This window comes from Scyliorhinus torazame, chromosome 2, assembly GCF_047496885.1.
Source record: "Scyliorhinus torazame isolate Kashiwa2021f chromosome 2, sScyTor2.1, whole genome shotgun sequence".
Classification (NCBI taxonomy): domain Eukaryota; kingdom Metazoa; phylum Chordata; class Chondrichthyes; order Carcharhiniformes; family Scyliorhinidae; genus Scyliorhinus; species Scyliorhinus torazame.
The window spans coordinates 6,734,841-6,760,516 of record NC_092708.1 but is presented as its reverse complement, the minus strand read 5'-3'; the positions used below and the strand labels follow the sequence as shown (position 1 = coordinate 6,760,516).

The window sequence follows — 25,676 nt, the reverse complement described above, 5'->3', positions numbered from 1 at the left end:
CCCTCTTAACACTATTTCGACAATCTCTATACTCTTCAAGGGATCCACTTGTCCCAATTGCTTATGTACGTCATATGCCTCCTTCTTCTTTTTGACCAGAGTCTCAATATCTCGAGTCATCCAGGGTTCCCTACTTCTACCAGCCTTGCCCTTCACTCTAAAGGGAATGTGCTTACCCTGCACCCTGGTTAACACATTTTTAAAAGCCTCCCATTTACCAGCCGTCCCTTTGCCTGCCAACTGTCTCCCCCAATCTACCTCTGCAGGTTCCTGTCTGATACCATCAAAATTGGCCTTGCCCCAATTAAGAATTTTAACTCTTGGGCCAGACCTATCATTCTCCATAGCTATCTTAAAACTAATGGAGTTGTGGTCACTTGTCCCAAAGTGATCTCTCACTAGCACTTCTGTCACTTGCCCTTCCTTATTTCCCAAGACGAGGTCAAGTTTTGCCCCCTCTCTAGTCGGTCCATCCACATACTGAATGAGAAATTCCTCCTGAATACACTCAACACATTTCCCTCCATCCAAGCCCCTAATGCTATGGCTATCCCAGTCAATGTTGGGAAAGTTAAAGTCCCCTACTATGACCACCCTATTATTCTTGCAGCTATCTGTAATCTCCTTACATATTTGCTCCTCAATTTCCCGCTGACTATTTGGGGGCCTGTAGTACAGTCCTTCCAAGGTGATCTCTCCCTTCTTATTTTTCAGTTCCACCCATATAGACTCAGTGGGCGAACCCTCGGATATATCCCCTCTAAGTACTGCCGTGATGTTCTCCCTAATCAGAAACGCCACTCCCCCTCCTCTCTTACCTCCTGTTCTATCCTTTCTATAGCATCTGTAGCCCGGAACATTGAGCTGCCAGTCCTGCCCCTCCCTTAGCCATGTTTCAGTCATAGCTATAATATCCCAGTCCCATGTGCCCGTCCATGCCCTGAGTTCATCCGCTTTGCCCGTCAGGCTCCTTGCATTGAAATAAATGCAGTTTAATGTAGACCTTCCTTGCTCTCTGCCCTGCTTTCTCAGGTCATGCTTTACACACTCTCCCTTCCTGCCTTTTGTTTCCGTCCCCACTGACTTCCTACATCGGTTCCCATCCCCCTGCCACATTAGTTTAAACCCTCCCCAACTGCACTAGCAAACACACCCCCGAGAACATTGGTTCCGGTCCCACCCAGATGCAGACCGTCCGATTTGTACAGGTCCCACCTCCCCCAGAACCGGTCCCAATGTCCCAGGAATTTGAAACCCTCCCTCTTGCACCATCTCTCAAGCCACATATTCATCCTAGCTATCCTGTCATTCCTACTCTGACTATCACGTGGCACTGGTAGCAATCCTGAGATTACTACCTTTGAGGTCCTACTTTTTAGTTTAACTCCTAACTCCCTAAATTCAGCTTGTAGGACCTCATCCCGTTTTTTACCTATATCGTTGGTGCCTATATGCACCACGACAGCTGGCTGTTCACCCTCCCCCTCCAGAATGCCCTGCAGCCGCTCCGAGACATCCTTGACCCTTGCACCAGGGAGGCAACATACCAACCTGGATTCTCGTTTGCGTCCGCAGAAACGCCTGTCTATTCCCCTTACAATTGAATCCCCTATCACTATAGCTCTGCCACTCTTTTTCCCGCCCTTCTGTGCAGCAGAGCCAGCCACGGTGCCTTGAACCTGGCTGCTGCCACCTTCCCCTGGTGAGCCATCTCCCCCAACAGTTTCTAAAACGGTAAATCTGTTTTGGAGGGAGATGACCGCAGGGGATCCCTGCACTGCCTTCCTACTCTTCCTCTGTCTGTTGGTCACCCATTCCCTATCTGCCTCAGTAATTTTAATCTGCGGTGTGACCAACTCACTGAATGTGCTATCCACAACTTCCTCAGCATCGCGGATGCTCCAAAGTGAGTCCATCCGCAGCTCCAGAGCCGTCAAGCGGTCTAACAGGAGCTGCAGTTGGACACACTTCTTGCAGATGAAGGAGTCAGGGACACCAGAAGGGTCCCTGAATTGCCACATCTCACAAGAGGAGCATGACACGGGTCTGAGCTCTCCTGCCATGACTTAAACCTGTAGTTAAATTTGAACTACACTACACAGCTAAGAGAAAGTCAAAGAGAGAGAAATCACTTGCCAGTTACAAGCCAATCACTTACCTGCTGGCTGTGATGTAATTGCTCCAGAGACTCCCTCACAGGTCTGCTTCTCTGCACCTCCTTCAGGTGAGCACCAAATTCCCTTAACTAGTTAATTAATTTACTTAATTAATTGGATTTTTTGGGGGGGGGGAAACTCAACCCCAAACACAAAACTCCAAAAAACAAACACAGCCTTCACTCACCTCTTACCCGAACTCAGCCTTACCCAAACACAGATACACTCTGTTTGCCTTCAGCACTCTGTTTCTATAGGCACTTCAGCCACACCCTTTGTATCCTTCCTGATTTACAGTCAGCCAATAGGCCTGCTCCCAAAACTGATCTCCCGAAACTAACAGCTGACCTGTAAGGTAAGGAAGTGGTTAATCAGTACTTACCTCACCCAGGCAGCGACTTTTTATTCTGTCCCCTCTGCCTCGCAGCTCCCGCGCTTTTTCAAACTCCCGCGCTGTTTCCAAGGTCCCGGCTCCCTCTCTCTCCCGAACAGCTGACCTGCAAGGTAAGGATATACTAGTCAGGTAGTGTACACAGGCTCTGAGTGATATACTAGTCAGATAGTGTACACAGGCTCTGAGTGACATACTAGTCAGATAGTGTACACGGCTCTGAGTGATATACTAGTCAGATAGTGTACACAGGCTCTGACTGATATACTAGTCAGATAGTGTGCACGGGCTCTGACTGATATACTAGTCAGATAGGGTACACCGGCTCTGAGTGATATACCAGTCAGATAGGGTACACCGGCTCTGAGTGATATACTAGTCAGATAGTGTACACAGGCTCTGAGTGATATACTAGTCAGATGGTGTACACAGGATCTGAGTGATATACTAGTCAGATAGAGTGCTCGGGCTCTGAGTGATATACTAGTCAGGTAGTGTACACGGGCTCTGCGTGATATACTAGTCAGATAGTGTACACAGGCTCTGAGTGATAGACTAGTCAGATAGTTTAAACAGGCCATGAGTGAAATACTAGTCAGATAGTGTACACAGGCTATGAGTGATATACAAGTCAGATAGTGTACACAGGCTCTGAGAGATATACTAGTCAGATAGTGAACACGGGCTCTGAGTGATACACTAGTCAGATAGTGTACACGGGCTCTGAGAGATATACTAGTCAGATACTGTACACGGGCTCTGAGTGATATACTAGTCAGATAGTGTACACGGGCTCTGAGTGATACACTAGTCAGATAGTGTACACGGGCTCTGCGTGATATACTAGTCAGATAGTGTACACAGGCTCTGAGTGATATACTAGTCAGATAGTGTACACAGGATCTGAGTGATATACCAGTCAGATAGAGTGCAAGGGCTCTGAGTGATATACTAGTCAGATAGTGTACACAGACTCTGAGTGATATACAAGTCTGGTAGTGTACATGGGCTCTGAGTGATATACTAGTCAGATAGTGGACATGGCTCTGAGTGATATACTAGTCAGTTAGTGTACACATTCTCTGAGTGATATACTAGTCAGATAGTGTACACGTGCTCTGATTGAAACACTAGTCATATAGTGGACACGGCTCAGAGTAATATACTAGTCAGATAGTGTACACAGGCTCTGAGTGATAGACTAGTCAGATAGTGTACACAGACTCTGAGTGATAGACTAGTCAGAGAGTGTACACAGACTCTGAGTGATAGACTAGTCAGACAGTGTACACGGGCTCTGAGTGATATACTAGTCAGGTCGTGTACACAGACTCTGAGTGATATACTAGTCAGATAGTGTACACAGGCTCTGAGTGATACACTAGTCAGATAGTTTAAACAGGCTATGAGTGATATACTCGTCAGATAGTGTACACAGACTCTGATATCCTAGTCAGATAGTGTACACAGACTCTGATATACTAGTCAGATAGGGTACACAGGCTCTGAGTGATATACTAGTCAGATAGTGTACACAGATTCTGAGTGATATACTGGTCAGGTTATTTAAACAGGCTATGAGTGATATACTAGTCAGATAGTGTACACGGGCTGTGAGTCATATACTAGTCAGATAGTGTACACAGACTCTGAGTGATACACTAGTCAGGTAGTGTACACGGGCTGTGAGTCATATACTAGTCAGATAGTGTACACAGACTCTGAGTGGTACACTAGTCACATAGTGTTCACGGCTCTGAGTGATATACCAGTCAGTTAGTGTACATAGACTCTGATATACTAGTCAGTTGGTGTACACAGACTCTGATATACTAGTCAGATAGTGTACACAGGCTCTGAGTGATATACAAGTCAGATAGTGTACACGGCTCTGAGTGCTATACTAGTCAGATAGTGTACACAGACTCTGAGTAATATACTAGTCAGATAGTGTACACGGCTCTGAGTGATATACTAGTCAGATAGTGTACACAGACACTGATATACTAGTCAGAAAGTGTACACAGGCTCTGAGTGATATACTAGTCAGATAGTGTACACGGGGTCTGCGTGGTATACTAGTCAGATAGTGTACACAGGCTCTGAGTGATATACTAGTCAGATAGTGTACACAGGCTCTGAGTGATATACTAGTTAGATAGTGTACACAGGCTCTGAGTGATATACTAGTCAGATAGTGTACACGGGCTCTGAGTGATATACTAGTCAGATAGTGTACACGGCTCTGAGTGATATACTAGTCAGATAGTGTACACAGACTCTGATATACTAGTCACATAGTGTACACAGGCTCTGAGTGATTAACTAGTCAGATAATGTACACAGGCTCTGAGTGATATACTAGTCAGATAGTGTACACAGGCTCTGGGTGATATACTAGTCAGATAGTGTACACGGCTCTGAGTGATATACTAGTCAGATAGTGTACACCGATTCTGATATACTAGTCACATAGTGTACACAGGCTCTGAGAGATTAACTAGTCAGATAGTTTAAACAGGCTATGAGTGATATTCTAGTCAGATAGTTTAACCAGGCTATGAGTGATATACTAGTCAGATAGTGTACACAGGCTATGAGTGATATACTAGTCAGATAGTGTACACAGGCTCTGAGTGATATACTAGTCAGATAGTGAACACAGACTCTGATATACTAGTCAGATAGTGTACACAGGCTCTGAGTGATATACTAATCAGATAGTGTACACGGGCTCTGAGTGATATACTAGTCAGACAGTGTACACGGGCTCTGAGTGATATACTAGTCAGATAGTGTACGCGGGCTGTGAGTGATATACTAGTCAGATAGTGTACACCGGCTCTGAGTGATATACTATTCAGATAGTGTACACGGCTCTGAGTGATACACTAGTCAGATAGTTTAAACAGGCTCTGAGTGATATACTAGTCAGATAGTGTACACAAACTCTGATACACTAGTCAGGTAGTGTACACAGGCACTGAGTGATATGCTAGTCAGATAGTTTAAACAGGCTATGAGTGATAACCTAGTCAGATAGTGTACACAGGCTCTGAGTGATATACTAGTCAGATAGTGTACACAGGCTCAGAGTGATACACTAGTCAGATAGTTTAAACAGGCTATGAGTGATATACTAGTCAGATAGTGTACACAGACTCTGATATCCTAGTCAGTTACTGTACACAGACTCTGATATACTGGTCAGATAGGGTACAGAGGCTCTGAGTGATATACTAGTCAGATAGTGTACACAGATTCTGAGTGATATACTGGTCAGGGTGTTTAAACAGGCTATGAGTGATATACTAGTCAGATAGTGTCCACGGGCTGTGAGTGATATACCAGTCAGATAGTGTACAAAGGCTATGAGTGATACACTCGTCAGATAGTGTACACGGGTTGTGAGTGATATACTAGTCAGATAGTGTACACGGGCTCTGAGTGATACACTAGTCAGATAGTGTACACGGGCTGTGAGTGATATACTAGTCAGATAGTGTACACAGACTCTGAGTGATACACTAGTCAGATAGCGTACACAGGCTATGAGTGGTATACTGGTCAGGGTATTTTAACAGGCTATGAGTGATATACTAGTCAGATAGTGTACACGGGCTGTGAGTGATATACTAGTCAGATAGTGTACACAGACGCTGAGTGATATACTAGTCAGATTGTGTACAAAGGCTATGAGTGATACACTAGTCAGATAGTGTACACGGGTTGTGAGTGATATACTAGTCAGATAGTGTACACGGGCTCTGAGTGATACACTAGTCAGATAGTGTACACGGGCTGTGAGTGATATACTAGTCAGATAGTGTACACAGACTCTGAGTGGTACACTAGTCACATAGAGTTCACGGCTCTGAGTAATATACCAGTCAGTTAGTGTACATAGACTCTGATATAGTAGTCAGATAGTGTACACAGACTCTGATATACTAGTCAGATAGTGTACACAGGCTCTGAGTGATATACAAGTCAGATAGTGTACACGGCTCTGAGTGATATACTAGTCAGATAGTGTACACAGACTCTGAGTGATATACTAGTCAGATAGTGTACACGGCTCTGAGTGATATACTAGTCAGATAGTGTACACAGACAATGAAATACTAGTCAGAAAGTGTACACAGGCTCTGAGTGATTAACTAGTCAGATGGTTTAAACAGGCTATGAGTGATATACTAGTCAGATAGTGTACACAGCTCTGAGTGATATACTAGTCAGATAGTGTACACAGACACTGAAATACTAGTCAGAAAGTGTACACAGGCTCTGAGTGATTAACTAGTCAGATGGTTTAAACAGGCTATGAGTGATATACTAGTCAGATAGTGTACACAGCTCTGAGTGATATACTAGTCAGATAGTGTACACAGACTCTGATATACTCGTCACATAGTGTACACAGGCTCTGAGTGATTAACTAGTCAGATAATGTACACAGGCTCTGAGTGATTAACTAGTCAGATGGTTTAAACAGGCTATGAGTGATATACTAGTCAGATAGTGTACACAGCTCTGAGTGATATACTAGTCAGATAGTGTACACAGGCTCTGAGTGATATACTAGTCAGATAGTGTACACAGACTATGAGTGATATACTAGTCAGATAGTGTACGCGGGCTGTGAGTGATATACTAGTCAGATAGTTCAAACAGGCTATGAATGATACACTAGTCAGATAGTGTACACAGACTCTGAGTGATATACTGGTCAGGTAGTTTAAACAGGCTATGAGTGATATACTAGTCAGATAGTGTACACGGGCTCTGAGTGATATACTAGTCAGATAGTGTACACGGGCTGTGAGCGATATACTAGTCAGATAGTGTACACAGACTTAGATATACTAGTCAGATAGTGTACACGGGCTCTGAGTGATATACTAGTCAGATAGTGTACACGGGCTGTGAGCGATATACTAGTCAGATAGTGTACACAGACTCTGAAATACTAGTCAGATAGTGTACACAGGCTATGAGTGATATACAAGTCAGATAGTGTACACAGGCTCTGAGAGATATACTAGTCAGATAGTGAACACGGGCTCTGAGTGATACACTAGTCAGATAGTGTACACGGGCTCTGAGAGATATACTAGTCAGATACTGTACACGGGCTCTGAGTGATATACTAGTCAGATAGTGTACACGGGCTCTGAGTGATACACTAGTCAGATAGTGTACACGGGCTCTGCGTGATATACTAGTCAGATAGTGTACACAGGCTCTGAGTGATATACTAGTCAGATAGTGTACACAGGATCTGAGTGATATACCAGTCAGATAGAGTGCAAGGGCTCTGAGTGATATACTAGTCAGATAGTGTACACAGACTCTGAGTGATATACAAGTCTGGTAGTGTACATGGGCTCTGAGTGATATACTAGTCAGATAGTGGACATGGCTCTGAGTGATATACTAGTCAGTTAGTGTACACATTCTCTGAGTGATATACTAGTCAGATAGTGTACACGTGCTCTGATTGAAACACTAGTCATATAGTGGACACGGCTCAGAGTAATATACTAGTCAGATAGTGTACACAGGCTCTGAGTGATAGACTAGTCAGATAGTGTACACAGACTCTGAGTGATAGACTAGTCAGAGAGTGTACACAGACTCTGAGTGATAGACTAGTCAGACAGTGTACACGGGCTCTGAGTGATATACTAGTCAGGTCGTGTACACAGACTCTGAGTGATATACTAGTCAGATAGTGTACACAGGCTCTGAGTGATACACTAGTCAGATAGTTTAAACAGGCTATGAGTGATATACTCGTCAGATAGTGTACACAGACTCTGATATCCTAGTCAGATAGTGTACACAGACTCTGATATACTAGTCAGATAGTGTACACAGGCTCTGAGTGATACACTAGTCAGATAGTTTAAACAGGCTATGAGTGATATACTCGTCAGATAGTGTACACAGACTCTGATATCCTAGTCAGATAGTGTACACAGACTCTGATATACTAGTCAGATAGTGTACACAGATTCTGAGTGATATACTGGTCAGGTTATTTAAACAGGCTATGAGTGATATACTAGTCAGATAGTGTACACGGGCTGTGAGTCTTATACTAGTCAGATAGTGTACACAGACTCTGAGTGGTACACTAGTCACATAGTGTTCACGGCTCTGAGTGATATACCAGTCAGTTAGTGTACATAGACTCTGATATACTAGTCAGTTGGTGTACACAGACTCTGATATACTAGTCAGATAGTGTACACAGGCTCTGAGTGATATACAAGTCAGATAGTGTACACGGCTCTGAGTGCTATACTAGTCAGATAGTGTACACAGACTCTGAGTAATATACTAGTCAGATAGTGTACACGGCTCTGAGTGATATACTAGTCAGATAGTGTACACAGACACTGATATACTAGTCAGAAAGCGTACACAGGCTCTGAGTGATATACTAGTCAGATAGTGTACACGGGGTCTGCGTGGTATACTAGTCAGATAGTGTACACAGGCTCTGAGTGATATACTAGTCAGATAGTGTACACAGGCTCTGAGTGATATACTAGTTAGATAGTGTACACAGGCTCTGAGTGATATACTAGTCAGATAGTGTACACGGGCTCTGAGTGATATACTAGTCAGATAGTGTACACGGCTCTGAGTGATATACTAGTCAGATAGTGTACACAGACTCTGATATACTAGTCACATAGTGTACACAGGCTCTGAGTGATTAACTAGTCAGATAATGTACACAGGCTCTGAGTGATATTCTAGTCAGATAGTTTAACCAGGCTATGAGTGATATACTAGTCAGATAGTGTACACAGGCTATGAGTGATATACTAGTCAGATAGTGTACACAGGCTCTGAGTGATATACTAGTCAGATAGTGAACACAGACTCTGATATACTAGTCAGATAGTGTACACAGGCTCTGAGTGATATACTAATCAGATAGTGTACACGGGCTCTGAGTGATATACTAGTCAGACAGTGTACACGGGCTCTGAGTGATATACTAGTCAGATAGTGTACGCGGGCTGTGAGTGATATACTAGTCAGATAGTGTACACCGGCTCTGAGTGATATACTATTCAGATAGTGTACACGGCTCTGAGTGATACACTAGTCAGATAGTTTAAACAGGCTCTGAGTGATATACTAGTCAGATAGTGTACACAAACTCTGATACACTAGTCAGGTAGTGTACACAGGCACTGAGTGATATGCTAGTCAGATAGTTTAAACAGGCTATGAGTGATAACCTAGTCAGATAGTGTACACAGGCTCTGAGTGATATACTAGTCAGATAGTGTACACAGGCTCTGAGTGAGACACTAGTCAGATAGTTTAAACAGGCTATGAGTGATATACTAGTCAGATAGTGTACACAGACTCTGATATCCTAGTCAGTTACTGTACACAGACTCTGATATACTGGTCAGATAGGGTACAGAGGCTCTGAGTGATATACTAGTCAGATAGTGTACACAGATTCTGAGTGATATAATGGTCAGGGTGTTTAAACAGGCTATGAGTGATATACTAGTCAGATAGTGTCCACGGGCTGTGAGTGATATACCAGTCAGATAGTGTACAAAGGCTATGAGTGATACACTAGTCAGATAGTGTACACGGGTTGTGAGTGATATACTAGTCAGATAGTGTACACGGGCTCTGAGTGATACACTAGTCAGATAGTGTACACGGGCTGTGAGTGATATACTAGTCAGATAGTGTACACAGACTCTGAGTGATACACTAGTCAGATAGCGTACACAGGCTATGAGTGGTATACTGGTCAGGGTATTTTAACAGGCTATGAGTGATATACTAGTCAGATAGTGTACACAGAATCTGAGTGATATACTGGTCAGGGTATTTAAACAGGCTATGAGTGATATACTAGTCAGATAGTGTACACGGGCTGTGAGTGATATACTAGTCAGATAGTGTACACAGACGCTGAGTGATATACTAGTCAGATTGTGTACAAAGGCTATGAGTGATACACTAGTCAGATAGTGTACACGGGTTGTGAGTGATATACTAGTCAGATAGTGTACACGGGCTCTGAGTGATACACTAGTCAGATAGTGTACACGGGCTGTGAGTGATATACTAGTCAGATAGTGTACACAGACTCTGAGTGGTACACTAGTCACATAGAGTTCACGGCTCTGAGTAATATACCAGTCAGTTAGTGTACATAGACTCTGATATAGTAGTCAGATAGTGTACACAGACTCTGATATACTAGTCAGATAGTGTACACAGGCTCTGAGTGATATACAAGTCAGATAGTGTACACGGCTCTTAGTGATATACTAGTCAGATAGTGTACACAGACTCTGAGTGATATACTAGTCAGATAGTGTACACGGCTCTGAGTGATATACTAGTCAGATAGTGTACACAGACACTGAAATACTAGTCAGAAAGTGTACACAGGCTCTGAGTGATTAACTAGTCAGATGGTTTAAACAGGCTATGAGTGATATACTAGTCAGATAGTGTACACAGCTCTGAGTGATATACTAGTCAGATAGTGTACACAGACTCTGATATACTAGTCACATAGTGTACACAGGCTCTGAGTGATTAACTAGTCAGATAATGTACACAGGCTCTGAGTGATATACTAGTCAGATAGTGTACACGGACGGGGTCTGCGTGGTATACTGGTCAGATAGTGTACACAGGCTCTGAGTGATATACTAGTCAGATAGTGTACACAGGCTCTGAGTGATATACTAGTCAGATAGTGTACACAGGCTCTGAGTGATATACTAGTCAGATAGTGTACACGGGCTCTGAGTGATATACTAGTCAGATAGTGTACACGGCTCTGAGTGATATACTAGTCAGATAGTGTACACAGACTCTGATATACTAGTCACATAGTGTACACAGGCTCTGAGTGATTAACTAGTCAGATAATGTACACAGGCTCTGAGTGATATACTAGTCAGATAGTGTACACAGGCTCTGAGTGATATACTAGTCAGATAGTGTACACGGCTCTGAGTGATATACTAGTCGGATAGTGTACACAGACACTGATATACTAGTCAGAAAGTGTACACAGGCTCTGAGTGATATACTAGTCAGATAGTGTACACAGGCTCTGAGTGATATACTAGTCAGATAGTGTACACGGGCTCTGAGTGATATACTAGTCAGATAGTGTACACGGCTCTGAGTGATATACTAGTCAGATAGTGTACACAGACTCTGATATACTAGTCACATAGTGTACACAGGCTCTGAGTGATTAACTAGTCAGATAATGTACACAGGCTCTGAGTGATATACTAGTCAGACAGTGTACACAGGCTCTGAGTGATATACTAGTCAGATAGTGTACACGGCTCTGAGTGATATACTAGTCAGATAGTGTACACAGACTCTGATATACTAGTCACATAGTGTACACAGGCTCTGAGAGATTAACTAGTCAGATAGTTTAAACAGGCTATGAGTGATATTCTAGTCAGATAGTTTAACCAGGTTATGAGTGATATACTAGGCAGATAGTGTACACAGGCTATGAGTGATATACTAGTCAGATAGTGTACACAGGCTCTGAGTGATATACTAGTCAGATAGTGAACACAGACTCTGATATACTAGTCAGATAGTGTACACAGGCTCTGAGTGATATACTAATCAGATAGTGTACACGGGCTCTGAGTGATATACTAGTCAGACAGTGTACACGGGCTCTGAGTGATATACTAGTCAGATAGTGTACGCGGGCTGTGAGTGATATACTAGTCAGAAAGTATATACCGGCTCTGAGTGATATACTATTCAGATAGTGTACACGGCTCTGAGTGATACACTAGTCAGATAGTTTAAACAGGCTCTGAGTGATATACTAGTCAGATAGTGTACACAAACTCTGATACACTAGTCAGGTAGTGTACACAGGCACTGAGTGATATGCTAGTCAGATAGTTTAAACAGGCTATGAGTGATAACCTAGTCAGATAGTGTACACAGGCTCTGAGTGATATACTAGTCAGATAGTGTACACAGGCTCTGAGTGATACACTAGTCAGATAGTTTAAACAGGCTATGAGTGATATACTAGTCAGATAGTGTACACAGACTCTGATATCCTAGTCAGTTACTGTACACAGACTCTGATATACTAGTCAGATAGGGTACAGAGGCTCTGAGTGATATACTAGTCAGATAGTGTCCACAGATTCTGAGTGATATACTGGTCAGGGTGTTTAAACAGGCTATGAGTGATATACTAGTCAGATAGTGTCCACGGGCTGTGAGTGATATACCAGTCAGATAGTGTACAAAGGCTATGAGTGATACACTAGTCAGATAGTGTACACGGGTTGTGAGTGATATACTAGTCAGATAGTGTACACGGGCTCTGAGTGATACACTAGTCAGATAGTGTACACGGGCTGTGAGTGATATACTAGTCAGATAGTGTACACAGACTCTGAGTGATACACTAGTCAGATAGCGTACACAGGCTATGAGTGGTATACTGGTCAGGGTATTGAAACAGGCTATGAGTGATATACTAGTCAGATAGTGTACACAGATTCTGAGTGATATACTGGTCAGGGTATATAAACAGGCTATGAGTGATATACTAGTCAGATAGTGTACACGGGCTGTGAGTGATATACTAGTCAGATAGTGTACACAGACGCTGAGTGATATACTAGTCAGATTGTGTACAAAGGCTATGAGTGATACACTAGTCAGATAGTGTACACGGGTTGTGAGTGATATACTAGTCAGATAGTGTACACGGGCTCTGAGTGATACACTAGTCAGATAGTGTACACGGGCTGTGAGTGATATACTAGTCAGATAGTGTACACAGACTCTGAGTGGTACACTAGTCACATAGAGTTCACGGCTCTGAGTAATATACCAGTCGGTTAGTGTACATAGACTCTGATATAGTAGTCAGATAGTGTACACAGACTCTGATATACTAGTCAGATAGTGTACACAGGCTCTGAGTGATATACAAGTCAGATAGTGTACACGGCTCTGAGTGATATACTAGTCAGATAGTGTACACAGACTCTGAGTGATATACTAGTCAGATAGTGTACACGGCTCTGAGTGATATACTAGTCAGATAGTGTACACAGACACTGATATACAAGTCAGAAAGTGTACACAGGCTCTGAGTGATTAACTAGTCAGATGGTTTAAACAGGCTATGAGTGATATACTAGTCAGATAGTGTACACGGCTCTGAGTGATATACTAGTCAGATAGTGTACACAGACTCTGATATACTAGTCACATAGTGTACACAGGCTCTGAGTGATTAACTAGTCAGATAATGTCCACAGGCTCTGAGTGATATACTAGTCAGATAGATTAACCAGGCTATGAGTGATATACTAGTCAGATAGTTTAACCAGGCTATGAGTGATATACTAGTCAGATAGTGTACACGGCTCTGAGTGATATACTAGTCAGATAGTGTACACAGACTCTGATATACTAGTCACATAGTGTACACAGGCTCTGAGTGATTAACTAGTCAGATAATGTCCACAGGCTCTGAGTGATATACTATTCAGATAGTGTACACAGGCTCTGAGTGATATTCTAGTCAGATAGTTTAACCAGGCTATGAGTGATATACTAGTCAGATAGTGTACACAGGCTATGAGTGATATACTAGTCAGATAGTGTACACGGGCTCTGAGTGATATACTAGTCAGATAGTGTACACAGGCTCTGAGTGATATACTAGTCAGATAGTGAACACAGACTCTGATATACTAGTCAGATAGTGTACACAGGCTCTGAGTGATATACTAGTCAGATAGTGTACACGGGCTCTGAGTGATATACTAGTCAGACAGTGTACACGGGCTCTGAGTGATATACTAGTCAGATAGTGTACGCGGGTTGTGAGTGATATACTAGTCAGATAGTGTACACCGGCTCTGAGTGATATACTATTCAGATAGTGTACACGGCTCTGAGTGATACACTAGTCAGATAGTTTAAACAGGCTATGAGTGATATACCAGTCAGATAGTGTACACAAACTCTGATATCGTAGTCAGATAGTGTACACAGACTCTGATACACTAGTCAGGTAGTGTACACAGGCACTGAGTGATATACTAGTCAGATAGTTTAAACAGGCTATGAGTGATAACCTAGTCAGATAGTGTACACAGGCTCTGAGTGATATACTAGTCAGATAGTGTACACAGGCTCTGAGTGATACACTAGTCAGATAGTTTAAACAGGCTATGAGTGATATACTAGTCAGATAGTGTACACAGACTCTGATATCCTAGTCAGATAGTGTACACAGACTCTGATATACTAGTCTGATAGGATACAGAGGCTCTGAGTGATATACTAGTCAGATAGTGTACACAGATTCTGAGTGATATACTGGTCAGGGTGTTTAAACAGGCTATGAGTGATATACTATTCAGATAGTGTACACGGGCTGTGAGTGATATACTAGTCAGATAGTGTACACAGACGCTGAGTAATATACTAGTCAGATTGCGTACAAAGGCTATGAGTGATACACTAGTCAGATAGTGTACACAGACTCTGAGTGATACACTAGACAGATAGCGTACACAGGCTATGAGTGGTACACTAGTCAGATAGTGTTCACGGCTCTGAGTGATATACTAGTCAGATAGTGTACACAGACTCTGATATACTAGTCAGATAGTGTACACAGGCTCTGAGTGATATACTAGTCAGATAGTGTACACGGCTCTGACTGATATACTAGTCAGATAGCGTACACAGATGCTGAGTGATATACTAGTCAGGGTGTTTAAACAGGCTATGAGTGATATACTAGTCAGATAGTGTACACGGGTTGTGAGTGATATACTAGTCAGATAGTGTACACGGGCTCTGAGTGATACACTAGTCAGATAGTGTACACGGGCTGTGAGTGATATACTAGTCAGATAGTGTACACAGACTCTGAGTGATACACTAGTCAGATAGCATACACAGGCTGTGAGTGGTACACTAGTCAGATAGTGTTCACGGCTCTGAGTGATATACTAGTCAGATAGTGTACACAGACTCTGATATACTAGTCAGATAGTGTACACAGGCTCTGAGTGATATACTAGTCAGATAGTGTACACGGCTCTGAGTGATATACTAGTCAGATAGCGTACACAGACTCTGAGTGATATACTAGTCAGATAGTGTACACGGCTCTGAGTGATATACTAGTCAGATAGTGTACACGGCTCTGAGTGATATACTAGTCAGATAGTGTACACGGCTCTGATTGATATACTAGTCAGATATGTACACAGACACTGATATACTGGTCAGAAAGTGTACACAGGCTCTGAGTGATATACTAGTCAGATGGTTTAAACAGGCTATGAGTGATATACTAGTCAGATAGTGTACACGGCTCTGAGTGATATACTAGTCAGATAGTGTACACAGACTCTGATATACTAGTCACATAGTGTACACAGGCTCTGAGTGATTAACTAGTCAGATAATGTACACAGGCTCTGAGTGATATACTATTCAGATAGTTTAACCAGGCTATGAGTGATATACTAGTCAGATAGTGTACACGGCTCTGAGTGATTTACTAGTCAGATAGTGTACACAGACTCTCATATACTCGTCACATAGTGTACTCAGGCTATGAGTGATATACTAGTCAGATAGTGAACACAGACTCTGATATACTAGTCAGATAGTGTACACGGCTCTGAGTGATATACTAGTCAGATAGTGTACACGGCTCTGAGTGATATACTAGTCAGGTAGTGTACACAGGCTCTGAGTGATATACTAGTCAGATAGTTTAAACAGGCTATGAGTGATAAGCTAGTCAGATAGTGTACACAGGCTCTGAGTGATATATGAGTCAGATAGTGTACACAGGCTCTGAGTGATATACTAGTCAGATAGTGTACACAGACTATGAGTGATATACTAGTCAGATAGTGTACGCGGGCTCTGAGTGATATACTAGTCAGATAGTTTAAACAGGCTATGAATGATGCACTAGTCAGATAGTGTACACAGACTCTGAGTGATATACTGGTCAGGTAGTTTAAACAGGCTATGAGTGATATACTAGTCAGATAGTGTACACGGGCTGTGAGTGAAATACTAGTCCGATAGTGAACACAGACTCTGATATACTAGTCAGATAGTGTACACGGCTCTGAGTGATATTCTAGTCAGGTAGTGTACACAGGCTCTGAGTGATATACTAGTCAGATAGTTTAAACAGGCTATGAGTGATAAGCTAGTCAGATAGTGTACACAGGCTCTGAGTGATATATGAGTCAGATAGTGTACACAGGCTCTGAGTGATATACTAGTCAGATAGTGTACACAGACTATGAGTGATATACTAGTCAGATAGTGTACGCGGGCTGTGAGTGATATACTAGTCAGATAGTGTACACAGGCTCTGAGTGATATATGAGTCAGATAGTGTACTCAGGCTATGAGTGATATACTCGTCAGGTAGTGTACACAGGCTCTTAGTGATATGCTAGTCAAGTAGTGTACACAGACTCTGATATACTAGTCAGATAGTGTACGCAGACTCAGATATACTAGTCAGATAGTGTACACAGGCTCTTAGTGATATGCTAGTCAGATAGTGTACACAGACTCTGATATACTAGTCAGATAGTGTACACGGCTCTGAGTGATATACTAGTCAGATAGTTTAACCAGGCTATGAGTGATATACTAGTCAGATAGTGTACATGGCTCTGAGTGATATATTGTCAGATAGTGTACACAGGCTCTGAGTGAAATACTAGTCAGATAGTTTAAACAGGCTATGAGTGAGATTCTAGTCAGATAGTGTACACAGACTCTGAGTGATACCTAGTCAGATAGTGTACACGGGCTCTGAGTGATATACTAGTCAGATAGTGAACACAGACTCTGATATACTAGTCAGATAGTGTACACGGCTCTGAGTGATATACTAGTCAGGTAGTGTACACAGGCTCTGAGTGATATACTAGTCAGATAGTTTAAACAGGCTATGAGTGATAAGCTAGTCAGATAGTGTACACAGACTATGAGTGATATACTAGTCAGATAGTGTACGCGGGCTGTGAGTGATATACTAGTCAGATATTTTAAACAGGCTATGAATGATACACTAGTCAGATAGTGTACACAGACTCTGAGTGATATACTGGTCAGGTAGTTTAAACAGGCTATGAGTGATATACTAGTCAGATAGTGTACACGGGCTGTGAGTGAAATACTAGTCCGATAGTGAACACAGATTCTGATATACTAGTCAGATAGTGTACACGGCTCTGAGTGATATACTAGTCCGGTAGTGTACACAGGCTCTGAGTGATATACTAGTCAGATAGTTTAAACAGGCTATGAGTGATAAGCTAGTCAGATAGTGTACACAGGCTCTGAGTGATATACTAGTCAGATAGTTTAAACAGGCTATGAGTGATAAGCTAGTCAGACAGTGTACACAGGCTCTGAGTGATATATGAGTCAGATAGTGTACACAGGCTCTGAGTGATATACTAGTCAGATAGTGTACACAGACTATGAGTGATATACTAGTCAGATAGTGTACGCGGGCTGTGAGTGATATTCTAATCAGATAGTTTAAACACGCTATGAATGATATACTAGTCAGGTAGTGTACACAGGCTCTGAGTGATATACTAGTCAGTTAGTTTAAACAGGCTATGAGTGATAAGCTAGTCAGATAGTGTACACAGGCTCTGAGTGATATATGAGTCAGATAGTGTACACAGGCTCTGAGTGATATACTAGTCAGATAGTGTACACAGACTATGAGTGATATACTAGTCAGATAGTGTACGCGGGCTGTGAGTGATATACTAGTCAGATAGTTCAAACAGGCTATGAATGATACACTAGTCAGATAGTGTACACAGACTCTGAGTGATATACTGGTCAGGTAGTTTAAACAGGCTATGAGTGATATACTAGTCAGATAGTGTACACGGGCTCTGAGTGATATACTAGTCAGATAGTGTACACGGGCTGTGAGCGATATACTAGTCAGATAGTGTACACAGACTTAGATATACTAGTCAGATAGTGTACACGGGCTCTGAGTGATATACTAGTCAGATAGTGTACACGGGCTGTGAGCGATATACTAGTCAGATAGTGTACACAGACTCTGAAATACTAGTCAGATAGTGTACACCGGCTCTGAGTGATATACTCGTCAGATAATGTACACAGGCTCTGAGTGATATACTAGTCAGATAGTTTAACCAGGCTATGAGTGATATACTAGTCAGATAGTGTACATGGCTCTGAATGATATATTGTCAGATAGTGTACACAGACTCTGATATACTAGTCAGATAGTGTACACAGGCTCTGAGTGAAATACTAGTCAGATAGTTTAAACAGGCTATGAGTGAGATTCTAGTCAGATAGTGTACACAGACTCTGAGTGATACCTAGTCAGATAGTGTACACGGGCTCTGAGTGATATACTAGTCAGACAGTGTACACAGATACTGATATACTAGTCAGATAGTGTGCACAGGCTCTGAGTGATATTCTAGTCAGATGGTTTAAACAGGCTATGAGTGATATACTAGTCAGATAGTGTACACAGACTCTGATATACTAGTCAGATAGTGTACACGGCTCTGAGTGATATACCAGTCAGATAGTGTACACGGCTCTGAGTGATATAATAGTCAGATAGTGTACACAGACTCTGAGTGATATACTAGTCAGATAGTGTACACGGCTCTGAGTGATATACTAGTCAGATAGTGTACACAGACACTGATATACTAGTCAGATAGTGTACACAGGCTCTGAGTGATATACTAGTCAGATGGTTTAAACCGGCTATGAGTGATATACTAGTCAGATAGTGGACACAGGCTCTGAGTGATTAACTAGTCATATAGTTTAAACAGGCTATGAGTGATATTCTAGTCAGATAGTGTACACAGGCTCTGAGTGATATACTAGTCAGTTAGTTTAAACAGGCTATGAGTGATATACTAGTCAGATAGTGAACACAGACTCTGATATACTAGTCAGATAGTGTACACAGACTCTGATACACCAGTCAGATAGTGTACACAGACTCAGATACACCAGTCAGATAGTGGACACAGGCTCTGAGTGATATACAATACAGATAGTGTCCACGGCTCTGAGTGATATACTAGTCAGGTAGTGTACACAGGCTCTGAGTGATATACTAGTTAGATAGTTTAAACAGGCAATGAGTGATAAGCTAGTCAGATAGTGTACACAGGCTCTGAGAGATATACTAGTCAGATAGTGTACACAGGCTCTGAGTGATCTCCTAGTCAGATAGTGTACACAGACTATGAGTGATATACTAGTCAGATAGTGTACGCTGGCTGTGAGTGATATACTAGTCAGATAGTTTAAACAGGCTATGAATGATACACTAGTCTGATAGTGTACACGGGCTGTGAGTGATATACTAGTCAGATAGTGTACACAGACTCTGAGTGATATACTAGTCAGATCGTGTATTCAGGCTATGAGTGATACACAAGTCAGTTAGTGTACACGGGCTCTGAGTGATATACTAGTCAGATAGTGTACACGGGCTGTGAGTGATATACTAGTCAGATAGTGTACACAGACTCTGATATCCGAGTTAGTTAGTGTACACAGACTCAGATATACTAGTCAGATAGTGCACACAGGCTCTTAGTGATATACTAGTTAGAGAGTGTACACAGACTCTGAGCGATATACTAGTCAGATAGTTTAAACAGGCTATGAGTGATAAGCTAGTCAGATAGTGTACACAGGCTCTGAGTGATATACTAGTCAAATAGTGTACACGGGCTCTGAGTGATATACTAGTCAGACAGTGTACACAGACTCTGAGTGAGACACTAGTCAGATAGTGTACACGGGCTCTGAGTGATACACTAGTCAGATAGTGTACACAGACTCTGAGTGATATACTAGTCAGACAGTGTACACGGGCTGTGAGTGGTATACCCGGCAGGTAGGGGGATAAACTTTGTTTCCTGGCGAGTGGGAATGGTCTGGCACCCATTGGCCAGCAGCTTGGCAGAGGTGGAGACAATGAATGATTTCCAAAAGAGAAGTGGTATGGAGGAAATGAACTTGGAGGTCGACAGGGATAGATAATAATAATCTTTATTAGTGCCACAAGGAGCCTTACATTAACACTGCAATGAAGTTACTGTGAAAAGCCCCTAGTCGCCACACTCCGGCACCTGTTCGGGTACACAGAGGGAGAATTCAGAATGTCCAATTCACCTAACAGCACGTCTTTCGGGACTTGTGGGAGAAAACCGGAGCACCCGGAGGAAACCCACGCAGACACGGGGAGGATGTGCAGACTCCGCACAGACAGTGACCCAAGCCGGAATCGAACCTGGGACCCTGGAGCTGTGAAGCAACAGTGTTAACCACTGTGCTACCCGTGTCGCCTGTTTGGTCAACGGCACTGTCTGGATGGCCCTACAGAGAGCTGGCATTGGCTTGGTGGGCTGTGTAAGGACATTGTGTCATTAGATAGATATGGAATTGCAGGTCACTGTGTAATGCACTGTGAGATAGTTTGATTCGAGTGAAGCAGCCAGGGTGTTCATGCATCTCTATCTGTTCCCACCAGTCATGTTTCAATTTGAAGAAGCTGTGGATGTTCTCAGGACCGGGTTTTCTGATGAGCATTGCATACCTGGACCCAGGGAACATTGAGTCAGATCTACAGTCAGGGGCTGCAGCAGGTTACAAGGTCAGTCCAAGATCCTCGGGCTTATTACACGCATTGCATTTACTGACCTAAGCATTGATCATTAACACTCACTACCGTTGTTCCTTGTAGCTCCTGTGGGTCCTCCTCGGATCCACGATCCTTGGTTTGCTTCTCCAGAGACTAGCAGCCCGACTTGGGGTGGTGACAGGATATGACCTCGCAGAGATCTGTCGGATACATTACCCAAAGGTAAGACAAAGCATTCAGAAGAGTGAGGAATACTCACCGTGTCTCAGTACAGAGTCGCTGTTTATTCAGCGTGAGGACCACTCACTGTGTAACTGTACAGAGTCGCTGTTTATTCAGCGTGAGGACCACTCACTGTGTAACTGTACAGAGTCACTGTTTATACAGGGTGAGGATCACTCACCGTGTCTCAGTACAGAGTCGCTGTTTATTCAGCGTGAGGACCACTCACTGTGTAACTGTACAGAGTCACTGTTTATTCAGGGTGAGGGTCACTCACTGTGTAACTGTACAGAGTCACTGTTTATTCAGGGTGAGGGTCACTCACTGTGTAACTGTACAGAGTCACTGTTTATTCAGGGTGAGGAACACTCACTGTGTAACTGTACAGAGTCACTGTTTATTCAGGGTGAGGATCACTCACTGTGTAACTGTACAGAGTCACTGTTTATTCAGGGTGAGGATCAGTCACTGTGTAACTGTACAGAGTCACTGTTTATTCAGGGTGAGGATCAGTCACTGTGTAACTGTACAGAGTCACTGTTTATTCAGGGTGAGGACCGCTCACTGTGTAACTGTACAGAGTCACTGTTTATTCAGGGTGAGGATCAGTCACTGTGTAACTGTACAGAGTCACTGTTTATTCAGGGTGAGGATCACTCACTGTGTAACTGTACAGAGTCACTGTTTATTCAGGATGAGGGTCACTCACTGTGTAACTGTACAGAGTCACTGTTTATTCAGGGTGAGGATCAGTCACTGTGTAACTGTACAGAGTCACTGTTTATTCAGGGTGAGGATCAGTCACTGTGTAACTGTACAGAGTCACTGTTTATTCAGGGTGAGGACCGCTCACTGTGTAACTGTACAGAGTCACTGTTTATTCAGGGTGAGGGTCACTCACTGTGTAACTGTACAGAGTCACTGTTTATTCAGGGTGAGGATCAGTCACTGTGTAACTGTACAGAGTCACTGTTTATTCAGGGTGAGGATCAGTCACTGTGTAACTGTACAGAGTCACTGTTTATTCAGGGTGAGGACCGCTCACTGTGTAACTGTACAGAGTCACTGTTTATTCAGGGTGAGGATCAGTCACTGTGTAACTGTACAGAGTCACTGTTTATTCAGGGTGAGGATCACTCACTGTGTAACTGTACAGAGTCACTGTTGATTCAGGTTGAGGATCACTCACTGTGTAACTGTACAGAGTCACTGTTTATGCAGGTTGAGGATCACTCACTGTGTAACTGTACAGAGTCACTGTTTATTCAGGGTGAGGATCACTCACTGTGTAACTGTACAGAGTCACTGTTTATTCAGGGTGAGGACCGCTCACTGTGTAACTGTACAGAGTCACTGTTTATTCAGGGTGAGGATCACTCACTGTGTAACTGTACAGAGTCACTGTTTATTCAGCAGGGTGAGGATCACTCACTGTGTAACTGTACAGAGTCACTGTTTATTCAGGGTGAGGATCACTCACTGTGTAACTGTACAGTGTCACTGTTTATTCAGCAGGGTGAGGATCACTCATTGTGTAACTGTACAGAGTCACTGTTTATTCAAGGTGAGGATCACTCACTGTGTAACTGTACAGAGTCACTGTTTATTCAGGGTGTGGATCACTCACTGTGTAACTGTACAGAGTCACTGTTTATTCAGGGTGAGGATCACTCACTGTGTAACTGTACAGAGTCACTGTTTATTCAGCAGGGTGAGGATCACTCACTGTGTAACTGTACAGAGTCACTGTTTATTCAGGGTGAGGATCACTCACTGTGTAACTGTACAGAGTCACTGTTTATTCAGCAGGGTGAGGATCGCTCTGTGTGTAACTGTACAGAGTCACTGTTTATTCAGGGTGAGGATCACTCACTGTGTAACTGTACAGAGTCACTGTTTATTCAGGGTGAGGATCACTCACTGTGTAACTGTACAGAGTCACTGTTTATTCAGGGTGAGGATCACTCACTGTGTAACTGTACAGAGTCACTGTTTATTCAGGGTGAGGATCAGTCACTGTGTAACTGTACAGAGTCACTGTTTATTCAGGGTGAGGATCACTCACTGTAACTGTACAGAGTCACTGTTTATTCAGCAGGGTGAGGATCACTCACTGTGTAACTGTACAGAGTCACTGTTTATTCAGGGTGAGGATCACTCACTGTGTAACTGTACAGAGTCACTGTTTATTCAGGGTGAGGATCACTCACTGTGTAACTGTACAGAGTCGCTGTTTATTCAGGGTGAGGATCACTCACTGCGTAACTGTACAGAGTCACTGTTTATTTAGGGTGAGGATCACTCACTGTGTAACTGTACAGAGTCACTGTTTATTCAGGGTGAGGATCACTCACTGTGTAACTGTACAGAGTCACTGTTTATTCAGGGTGAGGATCACTCACTGTGTAACTGTACAGGGTCACTGTTTATTCAGGGTGAGGATCACTCACAGTCTAACTGTACAAATTCACTGTTTATTCAGCAGGGTGAGGATCACTCACTGTGTAACTGTACAGCGTCACTGTTTATTCAGGGTGAGGATCACTCACTGTGTAACTGTACAGAGTCACTGTTTATTCAGGGTGAGGGTCACTCACTGTGTAACTGTACAGAGTCACTGTTTATTCAGGATGAGGATCACTCACTGTGTAACTGTACAGAGTCACTGTTTATTCAGGGTGAGGGTCACTCACTGTGTAACTGTACAGAGTTACTGTTTATCCCACAGTCCAAAGACGTACAGGTTAGGTGGATTGGCCATGCTGAATTGCCCTTAGTGACCAAAAAGGTTAAATGGGGTCATTGGGTTACGAGGATAGGATGGAAGTGAGGGCTGAAGTGAGTCGGTGCAGACTCAATGGGCCGAAACGCCTCCTTCCGCACTGTATGTTCTATGTTCTAAACCCAGCTGTCTGCATTGTGTAATTAATCTCCCTTCATGCCTGAGTGACTTTCAAGTAGTCAACTGTGAAACTAACCAATTAAGTACTTTAAGTGCTCTCAGTTGCAATTTTTTCTCTGCAGAAAGCACTGAACAGTCTTTGATGTGGTCCGGGAGTTGTCAATCATATCTCGATGTTTATAAGCATTGCGGTTAGTTTCAGCTGACTAGTAGTGGGAGGGTCAGTGGGGGGCGAGGAGGGTGGGTATATGTCGTACTGTGGAGATGGTTGATCCAGAAAATACGTTGGAGGAGAGGGGACTGAATTGCATTCTGAGGGGTAGGGTAGCCCTGCCATCAGGCCTCATCATCGGGCCTCAAAATGGCAGCCTGATTGTGGGATTTGTGGAAATCCCGGGGCGTGAGCTCAAATCAGTTTCCATTCAACTCCGGATGGAGAACATAGTCTCCCAAATGGAAAATTTTAGCCTAGATGTAAAATGCTTAGTTTCCTAGTTAACTCTATCTGTATATGGTCTTATCTTCAAATAAAAACCTACATACTATTATTATTATTATATATACATTGTTGATTCACCAATCCTCCTGTATGATTGGTACATAGAGATGAATAACATAAGAACATAAGAACTAGGAGCAGGAGTAGGCCACCTGGCCCCTCGAGCCTGCTCCACCATTCAATGAGATCATGGCTGATCTTTTGTGGACTCAGCTCCACTTTCCGGCCTGAACACCATAACCCTTAATCCCTTTATTCTTCAAAAAACTACCTATCTTTATCTTAAAAACATTTAATGAAGGAGCCTCTACTGCTTCACTGGGCAAGGAATTCCATAGATTCACAACCCTTTGGGTGAAGAAGTCCCTCCTAAACTCAGTCCTAAATCTACTTCCCCTTATTTTGAGGCTATGCCCCCTCGTTCTGCTTTCACCCGCCAGTGGAAACAACCTGCCCGCATCTATCCTATCTATTCCCGGTTGACCATTCAGTCCATCTCCCTTTGAAAGACCGAAACCCCGTTGGTGACGCCGAAGGGGACCCGAAGGAAGTGATATCGCCGGCCGTCTGCCTCGAAGGCGGTGTATGGCCAGTCCGATTTACGGATGGGGAGCTGGTGGAAAGCGGATTTCAGGTCCACCGTTAAGAAGACCCGGTACTGTGCAATCTGGTTAGTCATGTCAGATATGTGTGGGAGGGGATACGTGCTGAGCTGCGTGTACCTGTTGATGGTC

The 25,676-nt window shown here is 43.1% G+C and overlaps 1 protein-coding gene across 4 annotated transcripts in view; it reads left to right on the top strand.

Moving 5' to 3' along the window:
* The window catches only part of LOC140385864 (natural resistance-associated macrophage protein 2-like), a 285,160-nt gene that overhangs the window by 191,073 nt on the left and 68,411 nt on the right, over positions 1-25,676 (top strand). For all 4 annotated transcript variants that reach the window (XM_072468468.1, XM_072468492.1, XM_072468477.1 and 1 more), the window contains 2 exons: positions 21,209-21,331; positions 21,422-21,541. In XM_072468468.1, coding sequence (XP_072324569.1) covers positions 21,209-21,331; positions 21,422-21,541 — 243 coding nt within the window. The remainder of the gene's footprint in view (positions 1-21,208; positions 21,332-21,421; positions 21,542-25,676) is intronic.